General features: G+C 39.7%; 1 protein-coding gene and 1 long non-coding RNA gene across 2 annotated transcripts in view; both read right to left on the reverse strand.

Annotated features, from left to right (window-relative positions):
• Positions 1-803: 803 nt before the first annotated feature.
• Positions 804-3,148, reverse strand: LOC107183257. The gene is made up of 2 exons (XR_001514047.1): positions 1,297-3,148; positions 804-1,263 (listed from the first exon to the last, which is right to left on the reverse strand). It is a non-coding gene; the product is annotated as an uncharacterized LOC107183257 (long non-coding RNA).
• A 492-nt stretch (positions 3,149-3,640) lies between these two features.
• Positions 3,641-16,523, reverse strand: part of TTC39B (tetratricopeptide repeat domain 39B) — a 71,914-nt gene continuing 59,031 nt past the window's right edge. Inside the window, exons 14-16 of the mRNA XM_006764939.2 lie at positions 9,883-10,000; positions 8,684-8,800; positions 3,641-5,666 (exon numbers count right to left, since the gene is read on the reverse strand). Coding sequence (XP_006765002.1) covers positions 5,576-5,666; positions 8,684-8,800; positions 9,883-10,000 — 326 coding nt within the window. The 3' untranslated portion in view covers positions 3,641-5,575. The remainder of the gene's footprint in view (positions 5,667-8,683; positions 8,801-9,882; positions 10,001-16,523) is intronic.

Genomic DNA, 16,523 nt, shown 5'->3' on the forward strand with positions numbered 1-16,523 from the left:
AATGTACAGATGATGTATTATAGAATTGTATACTTCCAAGCTATATAATTTTACCAACCAATGTCATCCCAATAAACTCTATTTTTAAAAATGTCTACATGATTTCCAAAGCAGGGAGAGGCATCCCTTCTGATTGAAAAAGACCTTCCAGCCTTTCACATTAACGCAATTCCTTTAAAACTGAAGTAAGAGATGTCCTTTAACATGTTCATTGTATCCAACTTCTCTGGCTATCGGTTCTGTTACACTGAGACCAACTTTTTCTCCCTACATGGTACCAGACTACCAATAATTAAAACCAATATGCTAGAAAATATCAACTAACAATAAAATGAAAAGTCCCTGCCTGCATGCGTCAGCATCCCTTATATTTATCTTTTAAATTATGTGTTTCTAAGAACTACTGGGTTAATATACAAGGTATATTAATATGCAACAAGTCTTATTTAATGAAGTTTGGTACTCAAGTCTCTTGAGTTTTCCTGGTAACTGTCCAATCTATAGGTGTCTGTGTGACTTCTTCGTTAGTGAACTACAGTGGGGTGCCTGCTTTGACTTTTCCATGCAATGCCGAGTTAGGGGATTGCTACACATTTATGAACTGGGCAGAATGGGGTTGGACTTCCTCTGACACTAGGTCTACCTCTCCCTTCGGATGGATCAGGCCATGTACCTGCTCAGTCTTCTCCGTCCTTGCATCATTTCTTCCTGCAGCTCTGACATTATGAACAGACTGGTGTGGCCTTGAGCACCAGCCAGGTCAGACAACAACTGCTCAACACAAAAGACAATCTCCCTCCTGGTAACTGTCGATGTGTCCTTTTTATTACGTTTCAAGTTCAACTTTCTGAAGTAACTCAAGCTAACAGAAGGTGTACAAAGGAGAAAACTAGCAACAATGAGAAGCAGGAATAGGGTTTCACAATAAGTGCTTGACAAATAAAGAAAAAATATGTAAATAATTGGTCTGGGAAGGGGAAACAACCTGGAGGAAATCCCGCATCCCTGAGAGAAGAGTGTAAAGCTTGTTTAATATTTGTATGGTGTTTTCTGTCTGTCTATCTATCTATCTATCTATCATCTATCTATCTACCTGTGCATTTGAGATAGAAATGTCTAACAAGATTAAGATATGTCAATTATATGTATGCATTTTACTTAGGTATCATACATATTAGGAATAATAATAGGCAGCAAAGGCATAAAATATGTGACTTTAAATAAACTACCTGCCAAATTATTCCGTAAGTGGATAACTAGTACCTAAAAATTATTCTGTAAGTGGATAACTAGTACCTTAAAATCTTTAAATAGTAATAATTGGCCTAGCTGAGTTAATGTTGAAACATTGATAATATAAAGGAATGAAAGGTTCAGGGATTGAAAATTTTCAGAATAATGTTAAACTTATAAAAGTATTATTTTAATCATAAAGTCTACTAAGTCCCAAAGTTGAGAGTCACTTCCTCTACAACGCTAACAGTTTGTGATGTTGCATCTGAAAAAGTAGGGAAAATCAGATTAAAATAGAAATCTTAAAAAAAATCAATTCTCTTAATTTAGTATGTAAGGAGCTCCGGTAGGTAGGAAAGGAATCATGTTCAAATGTGCCAGTGACCTTGATCATCTGCAGAACAGGATGAAAGTTTATGGGTACTAAAGCAGAAAAGGTAAACCCCACCAACATATATTTGAACCACAATCGACAACATGGTGACGGGATGAACATATTAAAAAGCCAGAACTCCGGGCAGTCCAGTATTAGGAGACCACTAAATAGAACTGCAGCATGTGTCAGCGCTCCCCACAGTCAGCATCCTTCCAACATATGTCACCAGCCATGTTTCAAGTGCTCAACCGCCACAGGTGGCCAGTAGCTACCATACTGTGCAGGGCAGGACTGAAGGAGAAACAACACTGCTCAGAGATCAGGAAGGATGAGACAATTTTCCAAGATCCACTTCAGGCCTGATGAATCCCCAAATCTTCGGCATCAAAATGATCACTGGAGTCTTCGTTAACTCATTTTCACTGAATGTATTTGAATTTTTAATTTATAAATACTTAGAGAACAGGAAGAAACAAAAATATTTTTTAAAGTCAACAGAGAATTGAGTAATTCCAGTTGGTCACAAAGACTTTTTTTTAATCGTTATGTCTAATGTGCAAAAGCAGGAAAGCATCTATTTGAAAACATCAACAGACTCGTTTAAAGAAATGGGTGAGAACTAGAACCATAATGAGTATTAATAGCAGAGGCGATTGGTGCACATCAAAATGTAACTACCTTTAAACATAGCTTCAAAAGAGGAAACACTTGTCTTTGAAAGGGAACAACTTTCATCTTTAACACATCCCACCGACTTAAAGCCCTACTCAAAGGCTGACGGGGTGTTTTAACCTCAAAGTTAAACCATTAGCTTCCAGGCCAGGTTGGAATGTTAATCACAGAGCTCTGCTAGACGACAACTTTGCCAAAGAGATAGTTCTGCTGTTGGATTGTTTCAGTGACTCAGTATCTTGGACGCTGATTGATCTGGAATTCACCTTGTTACAGTTTGGACCCACTTGCCAAGAGATAGAAAATCAATGGACTCTCTTTTCCTATGTAACTTGGGCCTTCTTGTACCCAGGAGAAGCACAGAAACATTAAAATGTCCATAAAAGAGCTTATGCAGTTAATCTTCTGTTAGTTGTCAAGCGGACGTCATGCCTACATTGTCACCATCCTACAAAGCATAACCTCTACTTGAGTCTTAAAATTACACAGCACCAATCAGAACTCTGGTTCTCCCTTTTTTTTTTAAAAGAAAGGCAATTAAACCAAGAACTACACAAATTGCACAAACTGTCAGACACGTTGGCAGCCCAACTCTCCCACATATGCCCCTCAAAACATTACATAAAAAACATTGTCACTTCAGTACTCATCCTATAGAGAACACCCTGAATCACAAACTAACTCCAAAAATGCAATATGAGCTGATGGCACAAGACACTGGTGTCATAATATCTTAAACATGGCAGGAAACAGATTAGTATTTGTACCATTAGTGATATTACAGCACTTAAGAATCCATTAGAGCCCTAACCGGTTTGGCTCAGTGGATAGCGCGTCGGCCTGCGGACTCAAGGGTCCCAGGTTCGATTCCGGTCAAGGGCATGTACCTTGGTTGCGGGCACATCCCCAGTAGAGAGTGTGCAGGAGGCAGCTGATCGATGTTTCTCTCTCATTGATGTTTCTAACTCTCTATCCCTCTCCCTTCCTCTCTGCAAAAAATCAATGAAATATATTTTTAAAAAAAATCCATTGGATAGATTAACCATAAAAATAGGAAGTAACAATAAAAATAAAATTTAAAAAATAACTAAGTGAAATTTTAAATAGATATGAATTACTTTTATATTCTTTATAATGCAGAGTTCCAATAAAATAAAAAGAACTACTATTGGCTTTTGTTTTCCTTTTATACCAAAAGGAGAATTTTTATTACTGACTTTCACTGACTTACAGCTTCTCACAGAAATAATGTGGATGTTTTTACTTGAAAAACAATAATGCTACCAAAGCTCTTCTAAGGAATTATAAACATTTTCCCCAGTTATATAAAAAATAATTATTAAACATGTTTTCCACTACTAGTTGTAATGACAGTTTATTTTATTTCCTCTTTTGTCTGGACCTGCAGTCAGTTACATAATGCATGTAATAGCACATATTCAGATCTTCCACCAGACCATTTGACTCGGACTGTATTAACATCTTCTGTTGAAACGCATTCTCAGTATTGGACAAATACCTTAAAGAAAACAAGGCCAACACCTGCGAGGACAGGCTCATGTCACAGGGAATAAGTAGCAAGAAATAAATTTGTAATCTGGGCCACGGCCAGCGTCAAATACGTGAATACATTGACAGGTGATAGAATTTCCATGCTTTTCTCCTTTTACATCAGAGAACACAGACTCAGCCAATACCTCTGTACTGATACTATAATTGGTGCATAAAAACCGTGATCATTACAACGCATGTTCATATGGCCTTTCACAGTTCACACAAAGCCATGCATATGACTCTGCATTACCTGACTGAGCCCTCACCAGCACCACGCTCCGTGAGACCATCCCCATTAGGGAAACTGAGTCCCAGAAGAGATGAATGGCTTGCTGCAGGGTGAGGAACTACTAACTAATAGAGATGAGCTCCTGGCTCCCAATCTGAGGCGGTTTCTGTTAAACTGCATCGGCTTCCATGACAAGTTAGTCTTCAAAACAGAGGCAGGAATAGGACAAAACCCTGACTCACGGATTCCCAGATGGTTTTCCTCACTCAGAATACAAACTGGTCCTGATTCACAAAACACACATATTTGGGGGTTGGGAGTTGATGACTGCAAAATAAAAATATACTCTAAGCGGGAGTGACTCGGATTAAACATTTTAACATTGTTTGCTGAAAATAAATACCTAAAATACTGACAGTTCTAAAACTGAAGGAGACCTTGATAATCATCCTTTCTTTTTCCATTTTACAGAGAGCGGGGGCTCCATCAAGGTCACTCTGGTAACTGCTAACCAGTAGCAGAGCCAGGACCACATGGAGTCGGACTCTCTCCCACTCAATGTCCCGATTGCATTTCCAAAATGAAAGGACTAAACACAGTTCAGATATTTACAAGGAACCGACACAGTGCTAGAGAGATTAGAAAATTAGATCTTACTCACCAACATCATGAATGTAAAAATTATTAATATTTTACATATCATTTAAAGCAGCAGGAACTTTGCTTCATATAAGAAAAATAATCAATGTATATATATATATTTCAGGCTATCATTGCTAAGGATATTGTCTAAAATATAATTTTTCTTCCCTTTAGATACACATTTTTAAAATTTTTGTTATTATAATAGACTTAAGTACATTCAAAAACAAGATAGTCTCTCAAAAATGCCACCACATTTAATTTACATGATGAATAAAAAAAAACACTAACAATATTTCACCATCTCTGCTAGATACAGGTCTTTTCAACCTTTTAACGACATGATCCCATCCCTGTTCACACCACTGCCTGTCTTTTTCAGGAGGTTATTAAGCTATTTTGAATGTAAGTGATTTTATTTCCCCTCTGAAATTTAATTTCTAGGCAACAAAATAACTCTGAAGTTTAACTGACCAACAGATCTAAAAAAGGCTCAACTTGTAAGCCATTTGCTACTTAAACAATATTAATTTCCATATTAAAAAAAATAAATAATCTGATTAGACTTTATTGTACCTGTGAGTCCTTTAAAAGACTTCCCCTCTCCAATTGAAACCTAATATGAAATTCTTTTTGAAGAGGCAAAATATAATAATTTTCTAGATTGTACTGAACATTATTCCATGGGGGGAGGGGGGAGGACACATTCACGTAGAACAGCAGTAAACCACACACATGATAGAAAATATTGACAATAAAATTATTTTTTTCTCTCATTCACAAGATCACTTTTCCACTTTAATACAAGGGCTAATCTATAGCAGATGTGGGTTCACGGAGGGGCAATCCATCCATCTTCCAGGCTCTGATCAGTGTGAGGAAGGCTTTCTCCAGAGTTGAAGAGCTGCCTGAATTCTGAAGTGCAGTCTAGACTCCATGGAGTAATCTTTGTAGTTGTTTCTAAAGACAATAACAACAAAATCGAAATGTCAAAAGCTCCTCTATACCAGACCACCACCACCACCCTCCCCTCCTCTCATATTCACTCCTTATTTGCTTTCAAACTTGACTATGCCTAACAGTCAATATTGTTAAAATGTAGATGGTGTCCTGTGAAGAGAGGGGGATGGCAATATTCTTTGTTTCTAGAAGTTTCCTGGTGAGGACCTAAAAGTTAGACTTTGAGTACCAAGTTTCTACTTCACTACCAAGCCGTTCACAAACACCTGAAGAAGATTAGGAGGAGGGCTTAACAATTTCGTGAACTATTCTTAAACCGCTGACCTTTTCTGAACTGGAAATGCTAAGGCAGCCTCATACAAACGAGGCGAACTTGATGGATTATAACTTCCTCCAAATAATTATCTTGAGACTCCCATGAAACAACAACCGCAGCAAAGACAGCAGGATTACCCTGTGATACCAAAATCACTTACTCCAATTCTCACAGGCAAATAGCAACGGTTTGGCCAATAATTACTGTACAGCAATGTCAGAAGGGCCCAAGCCATTAAAATCCACAGATGATGTAAAAACTTTACTGAGGTTAATCATTCATGACTTCTCTTTGCTAGAATTGTGAAGAGTGATCAAAGTGGAATGGCTTCGACTTTGGGCTCCTGCTTTCACCCATTGCTTTGGCCCATGGGTGAGCTGTACCTTCTTTCTTTGCAGTGGCGTTTATTTCTTTCCACAGCCGTTCATTCTATGCAGATCTAAGTACTACTTACTGGTAACTCTGAAAAGGGTTATTATTCATAATAAGGGTCATTATTCATAAGCTAAATCATCTTACTAGAGTTTACCAAAGCATATAATTGAGTATTTTCCTAAATGTCTGGTCACAAATTGTGGCAACTTTGCAAGGGGAACTACAGACAATTGTCCTGGAATCACTGGGGAGACTGTTTATGTTGGCATCGTCAGCACTGGCTTGAGTTAGTGGTGACTTTAATCACTGCTGGTCTTGTTTTTCAGTAGTGAATTATTAGTCGTTCATTTTCATCATTATAAAGTTGCCTTATTGTGTGCTGCTTAGGTAACATTAGATATGTACAAATAATGAATACTTGGAATGATAGTATTTATAGTCCCTAATTTTCCATGAGCTACATCTCATGACACATACATGTCAGTTGAAATGTGTCATTATCACTCCCAACAAATTAATTTTTTAAAAGTGATTTGTTCTCATATCTCTCTTAGCAAGAAGAAAAATGAGGAGGAGGAGGAGGAGGAGGATAGGAGGAGGAAGAGGAGAAAGAGGGGGAAGAAGGAAGAAGGAGGAGGAGGAAGAAATAAGGAAGAAGGGAGGAGGACTCTTTCCCAAAATAAAGGCAGCTTTCCTGGCTCCACCATGCCCCTGGAGCTTCTGCCCCATTATTGTGTTTTCAGAAAAACATCCTGAAAGAGTTTTCCAAAGTAGCTGGTTCTACTTTCTCACCTCACTTGTCAGAGTCACCAATGATCTTCATGCAGCCAAGTTCACTTCTCTAGTCTCACTTTAGTGGACCTCTCAGCAGCTAGCTTTACAACTGACCACTGTCTTTATTTTAAACACTTTGTTCACTTGGCTTTCCTGGATGTCATCCTGACTCAGTGGCCATTTCTCCTTACTCTTATTGTTTATTCTCATTAAAATGATACCATATCGCAAGGCTGTGTGCTGGACCTCTCTCTCTCTCTCTCTCTCTCTCTCTTTCCCAAAATGACCTCATCAAGTATCATGGCTTCAAATACCTCTGTGTCTGTGCTGGTGACTTTGAAATCTCCACATGTGGCATTTACCTTTCCACTGAACTCCATGCTTCTACAGTTGACTGCCAACTCGCCATCTCCATGTGGATGCCTCGTAGGCTCCTCAGAACATCATGGTCCAAACAGAAGTATTTTTTTATCTCCCCAAACCCTCTAAGGATTCCCCATCTCAGTAAAAATGATGATTCTCTATCATCATTATTGACCTAGTGGTTCCACCCCCTAGCCTGGAGGTTACGTAGCTGTGGTTCCAGACAGGAATGTGCCCCACGCAGTCTTCTGCTGACTGACCTCAGGACTGGCTCTGCTTGGGCAAATATCAACTACAACATCAGCTCCTCAAGAAGACCTTCCAGAATCAACCCAACCTAAAGCCACAGCCCGGGACTTTGTATCAGAATGTGAGTCTCAGCAAAACACATAGCACTGCTATTTTCTCACTTGCTTATTTAATATCTCCCTCCTACTCAGAGAGCAGGAACATTGTCGGTTTACGTACAGTTGTCTCTCTAGAGCCTTTACTATGCTGGGTACATAAGAGGTGCTCAGTGAATATTTGCTGAATTTGAGTAAATGACCAAACCAACGAACCACTAAGCTATTTATGGCCTGGAGCTACCCATGGCATTCTCCACCCGCTGCAAGAAGTGTGCAGGACAAACAGACCGTGATCACACGTCTGTGAGCCATTATGTAGTAGAAATGATAATATGTGCTTTGAAATAGAGAGAGCCGGGGGAGATTCAAAGAGTTTCTTCAAGGAAATTAGAAAAGGTCAGCAAATTATTATCAAGTTTATGGCTAAATCTGGACTCCCCCACTTATTTCTATACCCTCTTCTGTGGCTGCTTTCGATACCATTGAGTAGCTGCAGTGGAGACCTCATACTGTAAAGCCAAAAATACTTTCTATCTGGCCCTTTAGGAACAGTTTGCCGGCCTCTGATATAGAACAGATTAGACTAGATATCTGTCAGGCAGAAGCCCACAGCCATCACCTCTGTAAACGGTCACAGGGCCAGGCGCTCAGAAGGTTGGAAACAGCACAATTGCAGCAAAAGCCATGAGCATAAACGAAGCCTAAGTTAGCAAAGGTAGCGTTGTAACTACCTTTCGCTCATGTTTGAACTTTTAAGTGTGCATGTACTATCACTGCTGCTATCATGGTACGGACAATCCTAACTCCACAGCCACCCCAGAGGAGCTGCCGTCGCCACTCACCTTGCAGTTTCCAGGGCCTTAAAGGCCTTGTCAATGTCCCCTTGGCTTTTGTACAAAAACGCCAGCTCAAACAGAGTAAATGGCACCAGGTAGTGGTCAAACTTCAGCAGCTTTTCACTAAAAGAACGAGTGGAAAGCAATTAAGTCTCAACAGAACAGGAAGGATGTCATTCTTTTCCAACATACATATACAGCATTCCCCAGTTCCCATAAAGCCGGTGGTTAGCAGCATGATTTGCAGAGAAAAGCTGTCATTATACAAAATGCACTCAAGGAATCTAATAAACTACAGCAATACATAGTATGCTTTTACTATATTAATCTCTTATTTTATTCCTTAGTCTGAATTGGATTATTTACTGCCCCTTAGGAATAGGAACACATATGGGCTATAATCTTCAAAGCCTAACCCTGGAAAGGACAAGATCATACTCCTGAACATAAATATTTAAAAATAAGAATGCTGTATTGTTTTTTATGAAGGGTCACTTCAACTTGTTACGTCTTATGCTAAAAAAAAAAAAAAAAGGCAGTAACTTCTGTTTTCAGCAATATGATAAGAATTCTCTGACGACAAAACATCTGCAAGCACTAAAAATATATGAGTAATACACTTTCAAACGCATAGCTCAGCTCCCACGAACATAAGGGAAATTCTCGAACTGAAAACAACACAAAACCAGAACTCTGTGTGTGTGGATGCCCAAGCAGTGCGGGTCCACTCCAGTCTGAACAATCGGGGCTCAGTGCTTCAGTGCCCACGGAGGAGAGGAGGCCTTGGCCCACGGGACAGGGAGCAGGGCTGAGACCTCTACACAAGCTGGGGCCCTTGAAAGGCTGCTCCATCAGAGAAGGGGAAGATTAGAAAAAAAACCTCTGGCGCAGGAAGAAAACACGGGCAGTCGGCTCCTGGGCCTCTGCTCCAGGTGGAGAGTAAAAGCACATTCCTGGAGAAATTAACAACCCATAGGCCTGCCCTCACATGAGTTTGCAATTCAAGTTTACATTGCCCAAAGGGCCAAGAACCTCGATGCCATGAAATTAACATGGATGTGGCTCTGGGCTGGCAAAGTCTCCGGGGCACAAAGACAACACTCCTGGGTTCTTTTCTGGTAACACGGAGTAAAAGGGGGGCAGCAAGAGAAATCGCTTTCCAACAGGAACTCCCGGAGCCACAGTGGGTTTCCTCCTTGGTTTACCTTTGGATGACATGAGAGAAGCACAGTTCCGCCTGCAGGGGCCGCTGCAAGTTCTTCAGGCAGCACCCCTTCAGCAGCTTCAGCAGGCACTCGTCGTCCACCAGGTAGTCGCTGCAGTCTGAAAGCAAGCACACAAGCATCATGCACAAGCACAAAAATGCTTTTTCAAAATCCCAATTCAGAGGAAAGAACGGACACTAGCTATTGGGTTACAAAGGAATCGTTAAATAAAAATAAAATGTTTAGCACGTGCTGTGCCTCACTAAGTAAAACACAATGACGTTATTTTAAATTAAGTGGATATTGAATTTACTACATTAGTTTATACACCATGTGATGAAGGGGTTCACTCCGTCCACTTCAACCTTTTCTCAGGGGCTCATATTCTGAGTGATGTGCCCTTAGAATAAGAGCGGAGTCTCTGAACCCTAAGGAAGGTGGGGCTGAATGAATTCCATAAAAGGTAAAGCCACGAAGAGCACGAAGGCTGCGTCCTCCCGTGGTTCTGGCTTCTAACTGTGTTGGCTTCATATGGATGAGGACAGTACTTCCATATGGCGAAGCAGATGGCCTTCTACCCATTAACAATTCAGAAAGCAAATCCTGAGTTGTTTATAATTTATCAATTCTCCCTGGCTACGTTCTTTTGGGGGGAAATTATATTATAAAATTAGATAAAATGGTTCTGAAGTACATGCAAGGCACCTCAGACCCTCACACATTTCTAACTGCTTGAGGCTAATGGAATGGTTTTCCTTTCGCCACTTTTTCCCTTTGGAGAAGGAGGCTTCGCCCGCCACAGCCCAAGGCTAAGGGTAAACAGAAGGAGCAACATCTATGACAAAGATAGCTGTTTCACAGCAACCACTTTTGAGTTTGGGGTGTTTTGCAAGTAAGATGCAACTAAGAAGTCATTCAAAGACAAACTGATAATTTACACATTTCAGACCGTGACAACACTGCGGGGGGAGGGGGGGGAGTGATGGAGGGGGGCGTGCAAACCAAATTAATGAGGCCCTGGGAGTTCCTCATATTGAAGTTCTCCAGCTTTCAGAAAAAAGCTCAGAAACCACCCTTCACACATGCTGATGTTTTACTTCATAAGCTGCTGTCTATGGGAGGTTCACGATGCTGTGTAACCAACTAAAAGGGGGTCCCTTTACTTCCAGGTGCTGATATTCACCTCTCACTCCCAAGCTCTGATGGCTCATCCGCCAAGAAAAATCACAGATACCAATACCACATTACCTCTCCTATGACTTAAGAACCATTTTTCTACCAAAGAGGGGGAAATCTACGTATGCTTCCAATCATAGATGCTCACTGAAATATGTATTCAAGAAACAGTATCTTTCCAGGCCTACAACCAAACCCTTAGGTTCCATGCTAGATGCTAGTTTTTAGCATTGCTTTTGTGCATTTTATCGAGTTCTCCGTAGGGTTTTCTGATAGTGTGTGTTATCAGAAAATTCCGGTGTTCGGTAAACAACGGTTTTGCTGGGAGGAACAGCCTTAACACCATGCAAGGCTCAAGTATCAGTAGAGCCACACTCAGCTTTTATTTACATGGCGAGTTAGGAATATGGAAAATAGGTTCAAAAATACCAACATTCCTCCAAAAACTTTAGGAAACAAAAGCCATTATTTCTTCAGCCCACAGAGCAACATCTGTCAGATGATTATTTCCCCTTAAGGTGTGAATGTCGCCCTAAGCAGTTTGGCTCAGTGGATAGAGTGTCGGCCTGCGGACTGAAGGGTTCCATTCCGGTCAAGGGCATGTACCTGGGTTGCGGGCACATCCCCAGTAGGGGGTGTGCAGGAGGCAGCTGATCAATGTTTCTCTCTCATCGATGTTTCTAGCTCTCTATCCCTCTCCCTTCCTCTCTGTAAAAAAATCGATAAAATATATTTTTTAAAAAAGATGTGAATGTCTACCACGATTCTCATGGGTGAGTTCACGGATGAACATTTCAACACTTTCCATTTTACATTCCAAGGAAAGGATGATGCCGCCCAAGCACATGGTCATCACAAAAGATCTGCACTTTATAAAACAGGGGGTAGGCAGACGAAAAAGAAGTGTGAGGCCCACGCTACAAAAATGTCTACATTGAACATTAGAAGCTCGTTGAAATGCACCAAAGAAAAAAACTGAAAGTAGATTCAGAAAGTGAAAAGTTGTAAGGAATACTTTCCCTTTTCTGTCACTCTGATTATGTTTGCTATGTGATTTCAAGCTAACCACAACTAATAGTCAAACAAAGAGCTAGTATATTTATTAACTTCTGGCTCCATGCTGAATGTACTTAGATTTCAAATGAAACGCTCATGTAATTCATAGCACACACTGACTCCAAGCATATCACACCAAGTATTTTTCTCTCTTTGAACAGTGCTGCCCCCCTGGGTCTCTGTGACCAGCCTCTCAGACGATGGCATTGCCAGCGTCCATCACCTGCACCCTCTGCCACCCTTTACTTTAAAAACACCAAAGGTAGAAACAAAAACACATTCACTCCTAGTCATGGAGGTGGAGGGGTGGAGATGGAGTCTGACCTCAGGTTTACAGCTTCACTCCACTTTCCAATTTGGGGTTTTTCCTCTTACTCAGAAGGACAGAAACCTAATGACTCAAAGGTCATATCAGTTGTTAGGGGGACAGGGGAGAGGCGGGTGTGTGTTGGGTAAACTTCCTGCATAAACAATGGACCTGGACGAGATCATCGCCATAAATTTCATGTGTAACATCTGGCAAAGGGGATCTTCAGGAAAGGAACCAATTTTTCTACCCCACGGAGGACATACAAAGACAGAGCTTGACTAAAAGTACAGTGTGTCTAAGCTTCCCCGGGCCCTGCTTGAATATTTCTGAAGCCTATCATCTCATTACGCCATTAAAAGAAGAAGGGATGGATGGAGACAGTTGTCTTGGTTTTCTAAACCTCTATTGCATTTTACATGCACAGCCTGATACATATATTACTCCTTTAATTTTTTTCTCCCAACCAAAGAAAGGACAAAATAAACTTAGGGGTGAGGGTGAAGAGCCTGCCCACACAGAGAGAAACTAATAGTCCTCCAGGACTTCTTTAGACAAAGACCCTCTCTGCTGGTCCACATGAGTCTACATCAGTGGTCAGCAAACTGCGGCCCCTTAAGTGTGGCTCTTCCACAAAATACCATGTGCGGGCGCACACGTACAGTGTGATTGAAACTTCGTGGCCACACTCAAGGGGCCAAAGAGCCGCATGTGGCTCGCGAGCCGCAGTTTGCCGACCACTGGTCTACATGAAAAGAATGGACATTCAAACATCAGAATTTATTCTACTAAACCCACACCCTTTTCTTTGTAGAAAAACAGAAGCAAGCTGGCCTACTTCTCTGGGCGAAAGAATAAGCTAAAGATGTTTTCACTTAATAAAAAGAGGTTTTCCTTTACTCCCCAGTTTTCACATATCCACTTTTTTATTTGTTTATTTTTTAATCTTTATTGTTGAAAGTATTACAGATATTCCCTCTTTTCCCCCCATTGACCTCTTCTAGCCTGCCCCCCGCCCCCACCCCAAGCTTTCACCACCCTATTGTCTGTGTCCATGGGTTATGAATATAGGCATACAAATTCTTCACTTTTCCATTTAGTTTGTGGATATGTGGGATTTAGTTATAAACAATTTCTTTAACAGCAGAAACAGATGCTTTCTCTGTCTATCATAATTCTATATCTAGCAAGGAAATCTAAGAGTGTTCAAATGAGCAAATTAATAAAAGATGGCCAAATTAGTTGAACAAAAATGAATACTAATAAATTCGTTCAAAAGCCCAAATGGGCCCTAGCCAGTTTTTCTCAATGGTTAGAGCATCAGCCCTCGGGCCAAAGGGTCACAGGTTCGTTCTCCAGCCTGCTCGGGCACAAGTGGGAGGCAAGTACTCAATGTGTCTCTCTCATGTTTAAGTTTCTCTCTCTCTCTCTCTCTCTCTCTCTCTTTTTCTCCTCTCTTCCACTCTCTCTAAAAAAAAAAAAAAATCAATGGAAAAGTCTCACTTTTTAAATCCTCACCCAAAGAAATGTTTTAGAGAGAGGAAGGAAGAGAGAGAGAAAAACATCAATGTGAGAGAGAAACATAGGGTGCCTCCAGTATGTGCATGCCCTAACTGGGGGGTCAAACCCACAACCTTTCTGGTGTACTGGTTGACACTCCAACCAACTCAGCCACGAGCAAGCACTGAAATCTCGTTTTTAAGGTGAAATTTCATAAAGTTTCATTTTATTTAAATTCAAAATGATGTAATTTTATGTTGATTTCCCACTCAGAACAAAATACTTTTCCTTTCTGAAATTATTTTACATGAAAAATAGTAAAGTTCACCTCCCACCCATTAAGACGACTACTACCAAAAAAAAAAACAAAACAGAAAATAACAAATGTTGGCAAGGATGTAGAAATAGTGGAGCACTTGTACACTGTTAGTGGGAATGTAAAATGATACACAGCTACTATAGGAAACTGTATAGCAGTAACCCTGAAACCAATACAAAATAATACTGAAAGTAAAGTATACAGTCAAAAAAAAAAAAAGAAAAGAAAACTGTGTAGCAGTTTCTCAAAAAAAGTTAAAATTGAACTACATTATGACCCAGTCATTCCACTTCTGGGCATATATCTAAAAGAATTTAAAGCATGGTCCTGAAAAATATTTGCCTACCGATGTTCATAGAAGTATTATTCACAATACCCAAAAGGCGGAAGCAACCTAAATATGCATCGATGGATAAATCAATAAAAAAAATGTGGCATATGCATATAATGGTATATTATTCATCCTTAAAAAAGAAGTAAATTCTGACACAGTACAACATGGATATACCTTGAGGACATTATGCAAAGTGAAATAAGCCACTGTTATGAAGCCTCTAGAGTAGTCAAATTTAGAATAGTAACAAAAAGTAAAATAGTGGTTGCCGGGGGCTAGGGTAGGGGGAAATGGGGGGGTTATTATTTAATGGTTATGAAAAAATTCTGGAGATTGGTTGCGCAACAATGTGAATGTAAACACCTCTAAACTGTAAAAAAAAAAAAAAATGGATAACAGTAAATTTTACTACAAAAAAATTAAAAATAGATATATTAAAAATTAGTAAGAAAGCTTATCACAACTTTATGCAATAAAAACTACATTGAAAATATGTTAGTGATAGAACTTCACAAAAAAAGTCTGAAATGTCCATACAGCAAGTCTATAGTCTGTACTTATACATACGCTCCTTTGGTTGTCTGTAAAATAGTAAAAAGTTTTGACTCCTCTTTCTCATCCCAGTTTTGTGAGACTTCTTATCCGCTGGTTTCCCTGCTGCCCAGAAATCAGAGGGAATTATCAGTTTGTGAAGATAAATACCTCAATATTTTAGCTTCTCTACCTAAGATCCAGATCATTATGGGAGTTAAATGCTATAACTTTTCTATAAAAGAGGAAGGAAAAAAAGAAAAGAGAGCAATGGTTCTTTTATAAAAATGCTATCTTTAATATGGAAAGGTGACATTATAGTAGTCCCCCCTTATCTGTGGGGGATATAGTCCAAGACACCACTGGATGCCTGAAATTGCAGATAATACCAAACCCTAGATATCCTATTTGTTTTCCTATACATACATGCCATGATATAATTTAATTTATAAACTAGGCACAGTAAGAGATTAACAATAATAACTAATAATAAAATAGAACTATTATTACATTACTGTAATAAAAGTTATGCGAATGTAGTGTCTCTCTCTCTCCTCTCTCTCTCTCTCTCTCTCTCTCTCTCTCTCGTTCCCTCTCTCTCATAAAATATCTTACTATACTGTCCTTACCCTTCTTCTCGTGATGTCTACATAAGATGAAGTAAGATGGGTTGGACAAAGGAATAATTCATGTCATGAGCAACAAATGGCAGAGATCAAAACCACAAATGAAGAGAGACTACTTTACTCACCCTCCACCAACAGATGAGCTTTGGGTGTGACTTTTCAATAGTGGAGTAGGATATTCCACTCACTGGTCTCCTTGTGAGCATTTGTTTGTATTTCCGAAATGACTAGGGCGGGGAGTGGGCGAGTGGGGGAGTCTGTGGCCTCAGAACAGCACTGCTCTTTCCTCTATTGGATTCTTTAACTATCCAGCCTGAAACTTTGACCTTGTTAATGATAAGCCAACTGATTCAGCTTTCATTCTCATATATTTCTTCTCCTGGTTAATGGGAATCTAAAGCTAAAATTATTTTAAATATGAAAAGCAACCTAAGGATAACTAAAACTTCAAATACACACAAAGAAACAATTTAAGTATTTTTTTTTAAAGTTTCACGTCTTCGCCAATCACAGTGCGGCAAGGCCAGTTCTCGCAGAAACCCCCACGTGTGCACGAGTGGGAGAGGGGAAAGAGAAAAAAGGTGATCATGGAGGAAAAAGGTACTGGAAAAAAAGTAAACTTCAACCTGAGGGCAGGAGCACTAAAACCAAAATACATGTATATTATTTATAGAAAATATTTTCTGTTATAATCTTTTCTTTTTAAACGAGGACTCATACTTTTAAAAAACACATCTGTTTAGCAAAAAAAAAAAAAGTTGAGTACTTTTAATTTATTTTAAGGATTGCAAA

This window comes from Myotis davidii, unplaced genomic scaffold (assembly GCF_000327345.1).
Source record: "Myotis davidii unplaced genomic scaffold, ASM32734v1 scaffold197, whole genome shotgun sequence".
NCBI lineage: Eukaryota > Metazoa > Chordata > Mammalia > Chiroptera > Vespertilionidae > Myotis > Myotis davidii.